The 14,754-nt window shown below is 44.4% G+C and overlaps 1 protein-coding gene and 1 long non-coding RNA gene across 5 annotated transcripts in view; one reads left to right on the forward strand and one right to left on the reverse strand.

The window, feature by feature from the left end:
- LOC125719995 (NACHT, LRR and PYD domains-containing protein 12-like) overlaps positions 1-14,754 on the forward strand; it is a 263,868-nt gene that overhangs the window by 23,148 nt on the left and 225,966 nt on the right. For both annotated transcript variants that reach the window (XM_048994927.1, XM_048994928.1), the window contains exons 6-12: positions 6,524-6,587; positions 6,771-6,999; positions 7,176-8,961; positions 11,527-11,700; positions 11,848-12,021; positions 12,249-12,422; positions 14,020-14,193. In XM_048994927.1, coding sequence (XP_048850884.1) covers positions 6,524-6,587; positions 6,771-6,999; positions 7,176-8,961; positions 11,527-11,700; positions 11,848-12,021; positions 12,249-12,422; positions 14,020-14,193 — 2,775 coding nt within the window. The remainder of the gene's footprint in view (positions 1-6,523; positions 6,588-6,770; positions 7,000-7,175; positions 8,962-11,526; positions 11,701-11,847; positions 12,022-12,248; positions 12,423-14,019; positions 14,194-14,754) is intronic.
- Positions 12,422-14,754, reverse strand: part of LOC125720004 (uncharacterized) — a 49,645-nt gene continuing 47,312 nt past the window's right edge. The window contains exons 3-6 of one of the 3 annotated variants that reach the window (XR_007385317.1): positions 13,355-13,403; positions 13,061-13,256; positions 12,816-13,011; positions 12,422-12,766 (exon numbers count right to left, since the gene is read on the reverse strand). This is a non-coding gene — a long non-coding RNA (uncharacterized LOC125720004). Of the gene's footprint in view, positions 12,767-12,815; positions 13,257-13,354; positions 13,404-14,754 lie in introns of all 3 variants that reach the window. The other 2 variants (XR_007385318.1, XR_007385319.1) reach the window with 2 other exon arrangements.

Consider the following 14,754-nt stretch of genomic DNA (forward strand, 5'->3'; position numbering starts at 1 on the left):
TACCCTTAACATTAGTTATCTCAAAAAAGGTGAATAAAGGCTGTTTTGTAAATTTAAAAGCTGTGTAAAACGGCATTTTATGTGCATTTACCCTCCACTTCACCACTGAATGAAGGATTTGCGTTAATTTATCTGAACAATTGCATAAAATAATCCAAAAACTCCACAAAGTCACATAATACATTAGTGTTTCGCCGACCTAATCTCAGCTTATTATCGTCAAATGGTCCTACTATACCGTTTCTGGCAGAATTAAACACGGATACACGCACGATTTCAGGCCAATTTAAAACCAAAGTTAATGAGCAGAAATAGCTAATACTCTGTTTTGTCTAGTTTATCGATGGAAAAGTGATACGTTCATTTACTACGAATTGACTTACCGTGGATTTCCTTCAGGGGCGGCATGGTGGTGCAGTGGTTAGCACTGTCGCCTCACACCTCTGGGACCCGGGTTCAAGTCTCCACCTGGGTCACATGTGTGCGGAGTTTGCATGTTCTCCCCATGTCATCATGGGGTTTCCTCCGGGTACTCCGGTTTCCCCCCACAGTCCAAAAACATGCTGAGGCTAATTGGAGTTGCTAACTTGCCCATAGGTGTGCATGTGTGAGTGAATGGTGTGTGAGTGTGCCCTGTGATGGGCTGGCCCCCCATCCTGGGTTGTTCCCTGCCTCGTGCCCATTGCTTCCGGGATAGGCTCCGGACCCCCCGTGACCCTATAGGATAAGCGGTTTGGAAAATGGATGGATGGATGGATGGATTTCCTTCACCCATGGCTGCAACATGCTTCCTCCGCAGGTGCTCACGCAGTGACGATGTGCTCCCGAGCCATGCGAGATCAGCTGTGCACATTTTGCACCTAACGCTGTTCTTTGAAGGCATTAATATAAAGTGCTCCCATACTTCTGACGATTTAGGTCGTACATTTTTCTCTCTGCTAACGTTAGCCTCCTCTGCTGTGTCCGCCTTCGCCATTTTTCAAAAGTTTTTTTTTTCAGTTCTTCCAGAATTCATCGCGCAAGCTACTCAAGGCACGGCATTGGTTCTCGTCTCGTCTCCCTTTTCTTTTATGGCGGTCGGCATCCAGCTTAATGGTGCTTTACTGCCACTGCGGCTTTATGTTACTGCTCCCAAATTAGGGGGTAGCCACTGTACTTATGTATTTAATAATGTAGACACAACTAATGGACTATTAAATTAGTTGGCAACTATTTTATTAGTCGATTTAATCAATTAGTTGTTGCAGCCCTCGAATAATTTATCATAATACATCTGACTAAACACGGTCAATTTAAGACTATTTTTTAATACATATTGATCTAGTTTGGCCGTCAAATCCAAACCAGTTTTAAATTTTGTTAATTAGACGTAAATCTACTTAGTTCATGTATTGTTTAAGCTTCAGTAATGATAGTTAGAATCATTTAAATCAAAGTGACCATTACTGTCATCTCACCATATACCAGCATGCAGAGACAACAGGCCGGAGCTCAGGATCCACAGTGTACACACAGTGTGAATATAACAAGGACAGGGCAGTGTACAGGTAGGAGGAAAGGCCCCAGTATAGTTAACTACTGTAAAATACATAGACACGTTAAATGCAGTTTAACTGGTCTGACACTGAGCTTGAAGCTTAGTTTGGCAGGGGAAGCTCTCTGTGCCTGACCAGGGTGTCCAAACCAACACGCTGAAGTACAACAGCAGACTGGATTTGTAGCTGATGGGAATATATATTCAGTGCTGAGAAGTTCAGTGATCCCAAGTGCAAGACACAGTGCACAAAGGCACAGTGCACAAAGGCACAGTGCACAAAGGCAAAGTGCACAAAGGCACAGTGCACAAAGGCACAGTGCAGTGTGCAAACAGAAAGTTCAGTGTGTGACCATCAGTTCACATACAAAATAGTGCTCGGGATAAAGTGTTTGTGAGTACAGTTATGCTCACTACAGCTTATCAGAACACTCTCCATGGTGCCTCTGTAGAACTTGATGAGCATGGCCAGGCTTGCTGCTTCATTCGGGAAGTGAACTCACTGCTGGTCTTTCTTTAGAGTGTAGGCAGTGTTGTTTTTAGAGTGTCACACTTTGCTAACTCTTATTGTGTTGAATTGACACCACAGAGTGTTAAACCACTGTGACTCCACCCCTCCCCAGATTGCAAGCCCATGTGGATGGCACACGAGTACAAACTGGGTGGTCTGTATGTGCCCCATGTTAATGTTCACCCAAGAACTCATATGAGGACCATAGGAGCCGCCCCAGATCCACCAGCCGTCATGAGAGACTCTGACCGATATGGACCTTACAGCCTTTTCTCTTTTCTTATTAAAACCTTGTCAGCTTAGGTTTGATTGTTCTTGGAGATTAGAAACTGGTGTTCCTGTGAGCTGAAAAAAAACTTGTTCTTAGCTCTTACTTGTGATTTTATGTTTGTTTTGAGTCAACAGAAAGACTCTTGGAGACTTATGGAACCGGATTTCAGAGTGGTATAAGAGGTATTTTATTTCCAGGGGGTGGCTTTGTTCATGTACGGCCACTTTGATGACCAGTGCTGGCCTGGAATTATGGGTAATATATGCAGAACGCTTTGCTGTGCAGCTCATAGAACTGCCAACTCCCCTGTAGACCAATGGTGTTGGATGTATATTTGCATAGCATGACAGGCCTGCCTTTGATTTAAGACTTTTTTTTAAACTAAATTCACCATAATGGTGTCGAATAGGGTAAGTTTATAAACCCCACATACAGTTAAACATGTTAGTTGGAGCTACAAGATTAGATCTTTGCAGACTCTGCTCTGGTGTGCTGGTCAGTGGCTGGTTGAGAGGCTTTGATCTTCCTGGGGGGGGGACTCTATAGGTGGACCAATAATGAGTAGGTGCTATGCAAGGAATTCCTTAGATTTCCCTGGCAGTATGTATTCCATTTTTTCTTTCCTGCTTGTCCCCCTCTCACAAGAAGAATAGATCAAGATCAGCTCATGTTACCCTGCTGTAGCCCAATCATTGAAGATAATCCTTCAGGATTCTTCTAGGGTTACCCACCCAGTCGGCATGCACCAATTAGCTTAGGCAACCAAAAAGAGTACTGCAGTACTGAAGGCAGGGAGCCAGTCCGCATGCACCAATTAGCTCAGGCAACCAAAAAGAGTACTGCAGCACTGAAGGCGGGGAGCCAGTCGGCATGCAGCAATTAGCTCAGACAACCAAAAAGAGTACTGCAGTACTGAAGGTGGGGAGCCGGTCGGCATGCAGCAATTAGCTCAGGCAACCAAAAACAGTACTGCAGTACTGAAGGCGGGGAGCCGGTCGCCATGCACCAATTAGCTCAAACAACCAAAAAGAGTACTGCAGTACTGAATGGGGGGAGCCGGTCGGCATGCAGCAATTAGCTCAGGCAACCAAAAAGAGTACTGCAGTACTGAATGGGGGGAGCCGGTCGGCATGCAGCAATTAGCTCAGGCAACCAAAAAGAGTACTGCAGTACTGAAGGTGGGGAGCCGGTCGGCATGCAGCAATTAGCTCAGGCAACCAAAAAGAATACTGTAGTACTGAAGGGGGGGAGCCGGTCGGCATGCAGCAATTAGCTCAGGCAACCAAAAAGAGTACTGCAGTACTGAAGGCGGGGAGCCAGTCGGCATGCAGCAATTAGCTCAGACAACCAAAAAGAATACTGCAGTACTGAAGGCGGGCAGCTGGTCGGCATACAGTAATTAGCTCAGGAAGCCAAAAAGAGTACTGGAGTACTGAAGGCGGGGAGCCGGTCGGCATGCAGCAATTAGCTCAGGCAACCAAATAGAGTACTGCAGTACTGAAGGCGGGGAGCCGGTCGGCAGGCAGCAATTAGCTCAGGCAACCAGAAAGAGTACTGCAGTACTGAAGGCGGGGAGCCAGTCGGCATGCAGCAATTAGCTCAGACAACCAAAAAGAGTACTGCAGTACTGAAGGCGGGGAGCCAGTCGGCATGCAGCAATTAGCTCAGACAACCAAAAAGAGTACTGCAGTACTGAAGGCGGGGAGCCAGTCGGCATGCAGCAATTAGCTCAGACAACCAAAAAGAATACTGCAGTACTGAAGGCGGGCAGCTGGTCGGCATACAGTAATTAGCTCAGGCAACCAAAAAGAGTACTGGAGTACTGAAGGCGGGGAGCCGGTCGGCATGCAGCAATTAGCTCATGCAACCAAATAGAGTACTGCAGTACTGAAGGCGGGGAGCCGGTCGGCAGGCAGCAATTAGCTCAGGCAACCAAAAAGAGTACTGCAGTACTGAAGGCGGGGAGCCGGTCGGGAGGCAGCAATTAGCTCAGGCAACCAAAAAGAGTACTGCAGTACTGAAGGCGGGGAGCCGGTCGGCATGCAGCAATTAGCTCAGACAACCAAAAAGAATACTGCAGTACTGAAGGCGGGCAGCTGGTCGGCATACAGTAATTAGCTCAGGCAACCAAAAAGAGTACTGGAGTACTGAAGGCGGGGAGCCGGTCGGCATGCAGCAATTAGCTCATGCAACCAAATAGAGTACTGCAGTACTGAAGGCGGGGAGCCGGTCGGCAGGCAGCAATTAGCTCAGGCAACCAAAAAGAGTACTGCAGTACTGAAGGCGGGGAGCCGGTCGGCAGGCAGCAATTAGCTCAGGCAACCAAAAAGAGTACTGCAGTACTGAAGGTGGGGAGCCAGTCGGCATGCAGCAATTAGCTCAGACAACCAAAAAGAGTACTGCAGTACTGAAGGCGGGGAGCCGGTCGGGAGGCAGCAATTAGCTCAGACAACCAAAAAGAGTACTGCAGTACTGAAGGGGGGGAGCCAATCGGCATGCAGCAATTAGCTCAGACAACCAAAAAGAGTACTGCAGTACTGAAGGCGGGGAGCCGGTCAGCATGCAGCAATTAGCTCAGACAACCAAAAAGAATACTGCAGTACTGATGGCGGGGAGCCGGTCGGCAGGCAGCAATTAGCTCAGACAACCAAAAAGAATACTGCAGTACTGATGGCGGGGAGCCGGTCGGCATGCAGCAATTAGCTCAGACAACCAAAAAGAATACTGCAGTACTGAAGGGGGGGAGCCAGTCGGCAGGCAGCAATTAGCTCAGACAACCAAAAAGAATACTGCAGTACTGAAGGCGGGGAGCCGGTCGGCACGCACCAATTAGCTCAGGCAACCAAAAAGAGTACTGCAGTATTGAAGGCGGGGAGCCAGTCGGCATGCAGCAATTAGCTCAGACAACCAAAAAGAGTACTGCAGTACTGAAGGCGGGGAGCCGGTCGGCACGCACCAATTAGCTCAGGCAACCAAAAAGAGTACTGCAGTATTGAAGGCGGGGAGCCAGTCGGCATGCAGCAATTAGCTCAGACAACCAAAAAGAGTACTGCAGTACTGATGGCGGGGAGCCGGTCGGCATGCAGCAATTAGCTCAGACAACCAAAAAGAGTACTGCAGTACTGAAGGCGGGCAGCTGGTCGGCATACAGTAATTAGCTCAGGCAACCAAAAAGAGCACTGCAGTACTGAAGGCGGGGAGCCGGTCGGCATGCAGCAATTAGCTCAGACAACCAAAAAGAGTACTGCAGTACTGAAGGCGGGGAGCCGGTCGGCATGCAGCAATTAGCTCAGACAACCACATAGAGTACTGTGATTGTATTATACCCAATTTTCCCAACAAAATTTGCTAATTGGCTGAATAAGATGATAAACTGAATACTGCTGCAGTGGTATCGGTTTATCATTTTCTCAGTTTAGTTGTCTGTATTCAGTTTAGTTTATGTATGACAGTTACACCTGGTGTTGGTATAACTGTATAATTTTATATCCATAAAATATATCCGTCGTTGACTGTATTAGCTAATTTTAGTTGTGCCAATTTGATTTTATTTGTCGATTCAAACCTACAGCATTTCTTTCTAATTTAGATGTAATTACTGCAATTAATCATTAAAATCCTGGGCAAACCCAAAAATGGTACTGTAATCACTTACTTGAGAGTTTTTAATTCAATGGAGGAGATGATACTTCATCCTGCATCGACAATTTAAGCATGAACAGAAAATAAAGGCTGTTGTTGACAGGCTCACTGTCAAAATGTGTTTGTGAAAATGCCGATATTGAGCTTCCTGTCAAAGACCATCATAAATTCTCAGGCTATTTACTCAGTTTGCTGACTGAGGATGGTGAATGAAATGCTGTTAGTTAGCTCTGCTAATCAAGCCGAAATCTGTTTGAACTCAAGTTAATCTCCCTAAAACCCACTGAGTACAAAGGGCAGCATATCAGACTGTCTGTCCTGCCTGCTGTGTCTCTGTGGCGGAGCTGGATGTCACTGGTTCTCTTCTGCTGTTATGAGAAGATTGATGTTCTGAAGCCGCCCTAATGAATAAAGCTTAAAAAGGTGTCTTACACCTTTACACATTAAAATCCACCACTAGGTTATTCTGTCAGCAGCAAGAGCACTTTTAATGGGGACCATTACAGACCTTCTGTTACACTTGTGTAGATGATTTGAGGTCTTTATATTTCTGCCTTATTGACAGAGACCAAATGGAAGGATGCAGATCAGATCTACAGGAGAAACCGGGTTTCTCTTCCATATTGAAGGTTTACATTTATGGCTGATATATATTTTCTGAAGTGTTGTGTTAATTGGTTCATATTTTATACAGCTGTACAGTAAGAAACTAATAATGTTAATGAAAAGATATTCAACCCTATGAGTCACTAAATAAAACTATGAAATGGTTTAGTTCAAGTAGCAATAATTAACTGTGACTGTGCATTTAGTCACTAGAGGAAAATGCTGTGAGGTTCCTGAAGGACGAGCTGAAGAAGATCACGAGGTACCTAGATCAGAATTACCCAGAATGCTCTGAGCCCCAGCTGGAGGAGGACAATGACCTGGACAGTGATGGTCAGATGCAGAAGATCTGTGGTAGAGATGGAGCTCTGAATATCACACTGTACATCCTGAGGATCATGGAGCAAAATGATCTCGCTGACCTACTGGAGAAGAGTAAGAACTGAATCTCATTCTGTGTGTGTTTGTTTGGTCTCAGAAAAATGGTATTTTAAAAAACATGTATTACATATCAGTTTATCGTTTAATTTAATATGATTCAGTTTTGCTTGTATGAGTAAAAAAATGTGTTTTTTGAAAAGTCTGTTTATTTACCTCTCATTTCGTTTCAGGGCATCTTCTGTCACAATGTCAGCGCGGAATCAAAGGGAACCTGAAGCAGAAATTTGAGCGTGTGTTTGAAGGGAAAGCTAAGGGAGGACAGCCAACACTCCTCAGTGAGATTTACACAGAACTCTACATAACTGAAGGTGGGACTGGAGCAGTCAATGATGAACATGAAGTGAGACAGATTGAAACAGCATCCAAGAAAAGGCGAACAGAAGATTCTACAGTCAACTGCAATGATATATTTAACCCCTTATGTGGGTGTAAGACACCTATCAGAACTGTACTCAGTAAAGGGGTGGCAGGTATCGGGAAAACAGTCTCTGTGCAGAAATTTACTCTTGACTGGGCAGAAGGAAAAGCAAACCAGGATGTTCACTTCATATTTGCTCTTCCTTTCCGGGACCTGAATTTGATTAAGAAGGAATACAGTCTGATTGAACTGCTTCAACACTTTGTCCCTGATCTCAAATCAGTTGAATCTTCTGAGCTTTTTAGGTACAAAGTCTTATTCATCTTTGATGGTCTGGATGAGTGTTGCCTGCCTCTAGATTTTCAGAACAATGAGAGCTGGTGTGATGTAACAAAGAAAACATCACTGGATGTGCTGTTGACTAACCTCATTAAGGGGAATCTGCTCCCATCCGCTCTCCTCTGGATAACCTCCCGGCCAGCAGCAGCCAATCAGATACCTCCTGAGTGTGTCCACCGGGTGACAGAGATACGAGGGTTCAGTGATGCCCAGAAGGAGGAATATTTCAGGAGGAGATTCAGTGATGAGAGCCTGTCCAGCAGGATTATCACACATGTGAAATCATCACGGAGCCTCTTCATCATGTGCCACATACCTGTGTTCTGCTGGATTTCAGCCACTGTCCTTGAGAAGCTTTTTACTGAAACTGACAGGGGAGAAATTCCAAGCACTCTGACTGAAATGTACACACACTTCCTGATCTTTCAGACAGGTTTAAAAAATGACAAGTACATGAAAAAAAGTGAAACCAAGCTTAATAACTGCTTTGAATCTAGTAAGAAATCCCTGATAAAACTTGGTAAGCTGGCTTTTGACAACCTTGAGAAAGGCAATCTCATATTTTATGAGGAAAATCTGATAGAGAATGACCTTGATGTCAGTGAAGCTTCAGTTTACTCTGGATTGTGCACAGACATCTTTAAAGAGGAATATGGGCTGTATCAGGAGAAGGTGTACTGCTTTGTGCATCTGAGCATCCAGGAGTATCTCGCTGCTTTATATGCGTTTCTGTCAAACTCATCAGATGACCTGCTGAAGACTGCAGTGGATCAGGCATTAGAGAGCAAGAATGGACACTTGGACCTCTACCTCCGCTTCCTCCTGGGCCTCTCAACAGACTCCAGTAAGACTCTGTTACAAAGACTACTGGGACAGACAGAAACCATCTCACATAAGACTTTAATAACATCCTTAAAATGCCTACTGGGAAAGACAAGAACCAGCTCACATAACATTACAGAAACAGCTCAATACATCAAGGAGAAAATACAGGAGAATTTATCTCCAGAAAGGACCATCAACCTCTTCCACTGTCTTAATGAGCTGGGTGACAACTCTCTAGTAGAGGAAGTACAAAGATACCTGAATTCAGGACGTCTTTCAGCAGAAGACCTCTCACCTGCACAGTACTCGGCTCTGGCCTTTGTGATGCTGATGTCAGATAAGGAGCTGGATGTGTTTGATCTGAAGAAATTCATCAGATCAGATGAGGAGCATTGGAGGCTGCTGCCTGTGGTCAAGACATCTAGGAGAGCTCTGTAAGTCAGGATGTGAAACAGTATCTTGTCTGGCAGGAACAGATTAACTTTGTTAAAATATTTAAAATATTCAGTTTATTCCTTCTTATGGATTAATTCCTGGGCTGGATTGTTTTTTGATAATCTGGAACCCAGATTTTATAATGACTGAGGGTAGTGATGTAGTAAAAACACAAAAGTGTCATTTCCATGACAACCCTGTGTGCATCCTAACCTGCTATAGAAACAAAGGGGGTCCTTATCTGAGGGGGTTATGGGTGAAATGATCCTTTATTTGCACAAGTAGAGGTACATTGGAATGCATCTCTTCTCACTCTCCATGAGAGACACAGACACATTTACAGGTGAGACCAAGCTTAGGGGTCACAGCACAGGGTCAGCTGACATCCAGCAGCCCTGGAGCTGGGGGTTAAGGGCCTCGATCAAGGGCCCACAGACATGTGACTGTTCTGCTGAGTGTCTAACCAGTGATCCTCCAACCACAGGCACAGAGGCTTAGCCTGCTGAGTCACACACCAGCCCCACAGAAATGGTATGTGAGTGTTACTGTCAGCAGGTATGTCCATGTGATGGAGCCCAGAGCTGGGAGCTTCCAGAAGACTGCTGTCTCTGACTGCTCACTGGCGCCCTCTGCTGGCCTCAGCTGCTCCTAGCTGAGGATGCGACGACAGCTAGTCAGGCAGTAATAGATTTCAATTGTTTTACATTTACAATGAATCTGTATAAATATATCACTTATTTCCCCTCTTGGATTAATAACCAGGCTGGATTTTTTGTAACCCAGATTTTATATTGACTGAAGGTAGTGATGTCATTAAAATACAGATTTTCCGTGACCATCCTTTGTGTGACAAACAACCACGAGGCAGAATTTTACAGAAAGTTCCAGTTTGCCTTTATACTGGGAAAAACACTCAGAAATTATTTTCAGTGTTGGATACTGGAGGAAGTATTTCTGTAAATACTGGGTGTCGTACGTGACTCTGCAGGTTCGGACTCTGTGCCCTTGAGTGGAGGTCACTGGTTCAGATCTCCTGGCCAGGCAGTGATGTCATTGCAGGGCCCTTGGCTAAGACCCTTAATGCCAATGGCTGTAGGGGTGCTGGATGACAAAAATACATTAAACATTATAGGACAAATCTTTCATTTGAACAAGTCGTTTTGTTTGTTATTGTTTAGTTACTGGGGGATCGATTGCGATCATATTGGGGCATTTATTTATATTTTACTCATATTACCTGGGGCATGTTTATAATTCACAAATAAATCTGGCCAACTAACATCAATAACTGGACTCGGGAGACACTCACAGAAACTCACTTAAATATATTGAACTAATTACACATCTAGTAACACGGGGATTCCACACGCGGTACATGCAGCAATATATGGAGATGCAGCGAAAACGTATTCAGTCTTGTTGCGGTTCAAAAATACTTCCATGCGCTCTGTCTCTCTGCATTTCCGCGTAACTTCCATGTTAGCGCCGGTGCTTGTGGTCAGACAATAATCAAATCATCCATGTAAGCGCCTCCTCAGTAGTGCCTTCAGGGACCGGGAGCTGGACCGAGTTCCGATGATCTCGATCTCACACACACACACATGCATACACACACACATACATAGACACACACACACACATGCATACACACACACATGCATACACACACACACACATGCATACACACACACAGGCATACACACACACACACATGCATACACACACACACACATGCATACACACACACATGCATAGACACACACACACACATGCATACACACACACATGCATAGACACACACACACACATGCATACACACACATGCGCATACAGACACATGCATACACACACACATGCATACACACACACATGCATAGACACACACACACACCCCAATTTTCGCTCTCCCCGGGTGTTTCACATGATATACCACGGCATGGCCAGCCGCTATATGGTGGCATATTCGGACATGAATGAGGACACAGGTGCAGGGGCGACTAAAATAAAATGTCAGGTACAGGGACTCATAAAATGTCTCCAATAATGGTCACAAAATGCGGCTAAATGGTCGCAGTTTGGAAACATGCGAAGCCACACTTTTGGTTTTTAGGCATTATTTACATTATGTTAAAAACAGAAACAACACACATGCAAACCGCTTCCCAGGTTTGTCTCTGGATGTACATTACTGCTCTATAACGTGTTTGTGGGACTTTACATTAGACAGCCAATCAGCAGCGACTTTTGATCTTCACACAAGTATGCTGCATGCTTATTGGCTCACAGACGCTGAGATAAGTGTTTGGCTATTCAGAATTTGGTACCGAAAGAGAATTTTCGATCCTTGATAGGATCAGAGCATTTTGGTCGGTACCCAGCGCTACTTTGGGGACACCTGGCAGAAAGATGGCTAATGACCGCTGTGGAAGCTGTTTCATTGGTCTGAATATGTTACGGAAAATGTCATATATAATTTTCACATGCATCGTTAATAATAATAATAATAATAATAATAATACCATTAACTATGTGTAAATTGTGTCTTAAAATGGTTTATTTTCCAGGTTGGACAACTGTAATCTCACAGAGAAATGCTGTGAGGTGCTGGCTGCAGCTCTGAGGTCAAACTCCTCACACCTGAGAGAGCTGGACCTGAGTGACAATGACCTGCAGGATTCAGGAGTGAAGCTGCTCTCTGCTGGACTGGAGGATCCCAGCTGTAAACTGGAGATACTGAGGTCAGTATTACTGGGTATTCCACACTTTTAACTGTAAATGTTGAAATGACTCACATTGCATGAAAATACTCACATTTACTTGAAAGTAATACTTGTAATCATGAGGTAATCTTATTTATCTGAGAGTTTTTGTCTGTCTCTCTGCAGGCTGTCAGGCTGTAGAGTCACAGAAGAAGGCTGTTCTTCCCTGGCTTCAGCTCTGAGGTCAAATCCATCACACCTGAGAGAGCTGGACCTGAGCTACAACCACCCAGAAGACTCAGGAGTGAAGCTGCTCTCTGCTGTACTGGAGGATCCCAGCTGTAAACTGGAGATTCTGAGGTCAGTATTACTGGGTATTCCACACTGTAAACTGGAGATCAGTTTTACTGGGTATTCCATCCTAAACTGGGGACACTGAGGTCAGTGTTACATAGTTTTCCACACTTTTAACTGTAAATGTTGAAATGACTCACATTGTATGAAAATACTCACATTAACTTGAAAGTAATACTTGTATTGGTGAGGTGATCTTATTTATCTGAGAGTTTTTGTCTGTCTCTCTGCAGGCTATCAGGCTGTAGAGTCACAGAAGAAGGCTGTTCTTCCCTGGCTTCAGCTCTGAGGTCAAACCCCTCACACCTGAGAGAGCTGGACCTGAGCTACAACCACCCAGGAGACTCAGGAGTGAAGCTGCTCTCTGCTGTACTGGAGGATCCCAGCTGTAAACTGGAGAAACTGAAGTGAGTAGAGAGTGAACATTTAATTTCAGTTCAAGTCAAGTTTCTTTGTCTAGCACATGTTCATACATCAAGGTCATTCAAAGTGCTTTACAGAAAATATAAGAAACAAAGTGCAAAATGTAAAAATAGACAAAGTAAAAGTGTAGGAATACATGTGAAAATGAACATAATAAAAAGAACATGAAACATTTAAGAACGGATATTAAAAGTGACCAAGTGCCAGTCCCATCAGTTACCATGACGTAGTCGACCAAGGAGCTGCGGCCTGGGTGCTCTGGTGCCCTTATAAACACCATCAGTTACGATGACGTTGTCAACCAACTTACCATACTGTCATGGATAACCTCCCTCAAGCGTTACCCACTGATCTAATATCACACTGTCATGGATAACCTCCCTCAAGCGTTACCCACTGATCTAACACCATACTGTCATGGATAACCTCCCTCAAGCGTTACCCACTGATCTAACACCATACTGTCATGGATAACCTCCCTCAAGCGTTACCCACTGATCTAATATCACACTGTCATGGATAACCTCCCTCAAGCGTTACCCACTGATCTAACACCATACTGTCATGGATAACCTCCCTCAAGCGTTACCCACTGATCTAATATCACACTGTCATGGATAACCTCCCTCAAGCGTTACCCACTGATCTAACACCATACTGTCATGGATAACCTCCCTCAAGCGTTACCCACTGATCTAACACCATACTGTCATGGATAACCTCCCTCAAGCGTTACCCACTGATCTAACACCATACTGTCATGGATAACCTCCCTCAAGCGTTACCCCCTGATCTAATACCATACTGTCATGGATAACCTCCCTCAAGCGTTACCCACTGATCTAACACCATAATGTCATGGATAACCTCCCTCAAGCGTTACCCACTGATCTAATATCACACTGTCATGGATAACCTCCCTCAAGCGTTACCCACTGATCTAACACCATACTGTCATGGATAACCTCCCTCAAGCGTTACCCACTGATCTAACACCATATTGTCATGGATAACCTCTCTCAAGCGTTACCCACTGATCTTACGCTATACTTTTAAGGCTGAGAGCTGACCATTGCTGTTCCAGGGATTGATGGTAATTAAAGACAAACATACCAGTACTTTAGCTAAATAGTATTTTTTATGAAAATGTTTTCTAATTTTTCAATTGTATTTTAGTTAACAATAATTACCCTGTTACAGAAAACGTGTTTCCCAAAAAGACGTTTGGCAGGATGACCCATAATGCACTTAAACTGCAACATAATAATCAAACACAAACAGATTCTTTGTTCTTCTCCTGCCTCCTTAAATCCCGCAAACTAATCAGCTGTAAACCACCTTAGAAATAATTAAGCAGTAAAGCAGGAAGCCAGTCGTTCTTAGCACATGGTTTGTGTTGGTCAGCTGAATTAATAGACAAAGGAAAGTGACAGTTATGTTGCAGCTTAGAACTTAAATATGATTTTTATATACTGTATAATAAATTCATTGTTTTACAAAAACTCTTCTGTGATGGCAGTGATGGCTCACGTACAGAGCACCAATACAAAAGGTGGTTTTATAAGTGTTTTTTTTCCTAAGGGTGGACCGGTGTGAACTCACAGAGAAATGCTGTGAGGTTCTGGCTTCAGCTCTCAGATCAAACTCCTCAACCCTGAGAGAGCTGGACCTGAGTGACAATGATCTGCAGGATTCAGGAGTGAAGCTGCTCTCTGCTGGACTGGGGGATTCACACTGTACAATGGAGATACTGAGGTCAGTATTACTGGGTATTACACACTGTAAACTAGAGATACTGACGTCTGTATTACTGGGTATTCCACACTGTAAACTGGAGATACTGAGGTCAGTATTACTGTGGACAACCACACTGTAAACTGGACATACTGAGGTCTGTATTACTGGATATTCCACACTGTAAACTGGAGATCAGTTTTACTGGGTATTCCATCCTAAACTGGGGTCACTGACGTCACTTTTAACTGTAAATGTTGAAATGACTCACATTGTATGAAAATACTCACATTTACTTGAAAGTAATACTTGTATTGGTGAGGTGATCTTATTTATCTAAGAGTTTTTGTCTGTCTCTCTGCAGGCTATCAGGCTGTAGAGTCACAGAAGAAGGCTGTTCTTCCCTGGCTTCAGCTCTGAGGTCAAATCCCTCACACCTGAGAGAGCTGGACCTGAGCTACAACCACCCAGGAGACTCAGGAGTGAAGCTGCTCTCTGCTGTACTGGAGGATCCCAGCTGCAAACTGGAGAAGCTGAAGTGAGTACAGAGTGTGTGTCTGACACGCTACAGATACTTATGCA

Source organism: Brienomyrus brachyistius, chromosome 24 (assembly GCF_023856365.1).
Source record: "Brienomyrus brachyistius isolate T26 chromosome 24, BBRACH_0.4, whole genome shotgun sequence".
NCBI classification, from domain to species: Eukaryota; Metazoa; Chordata; class Actinopteri; order Osteoglossiformes; family Mormyridae; genus Brienomyrus; species Brienomyrus brachyistius.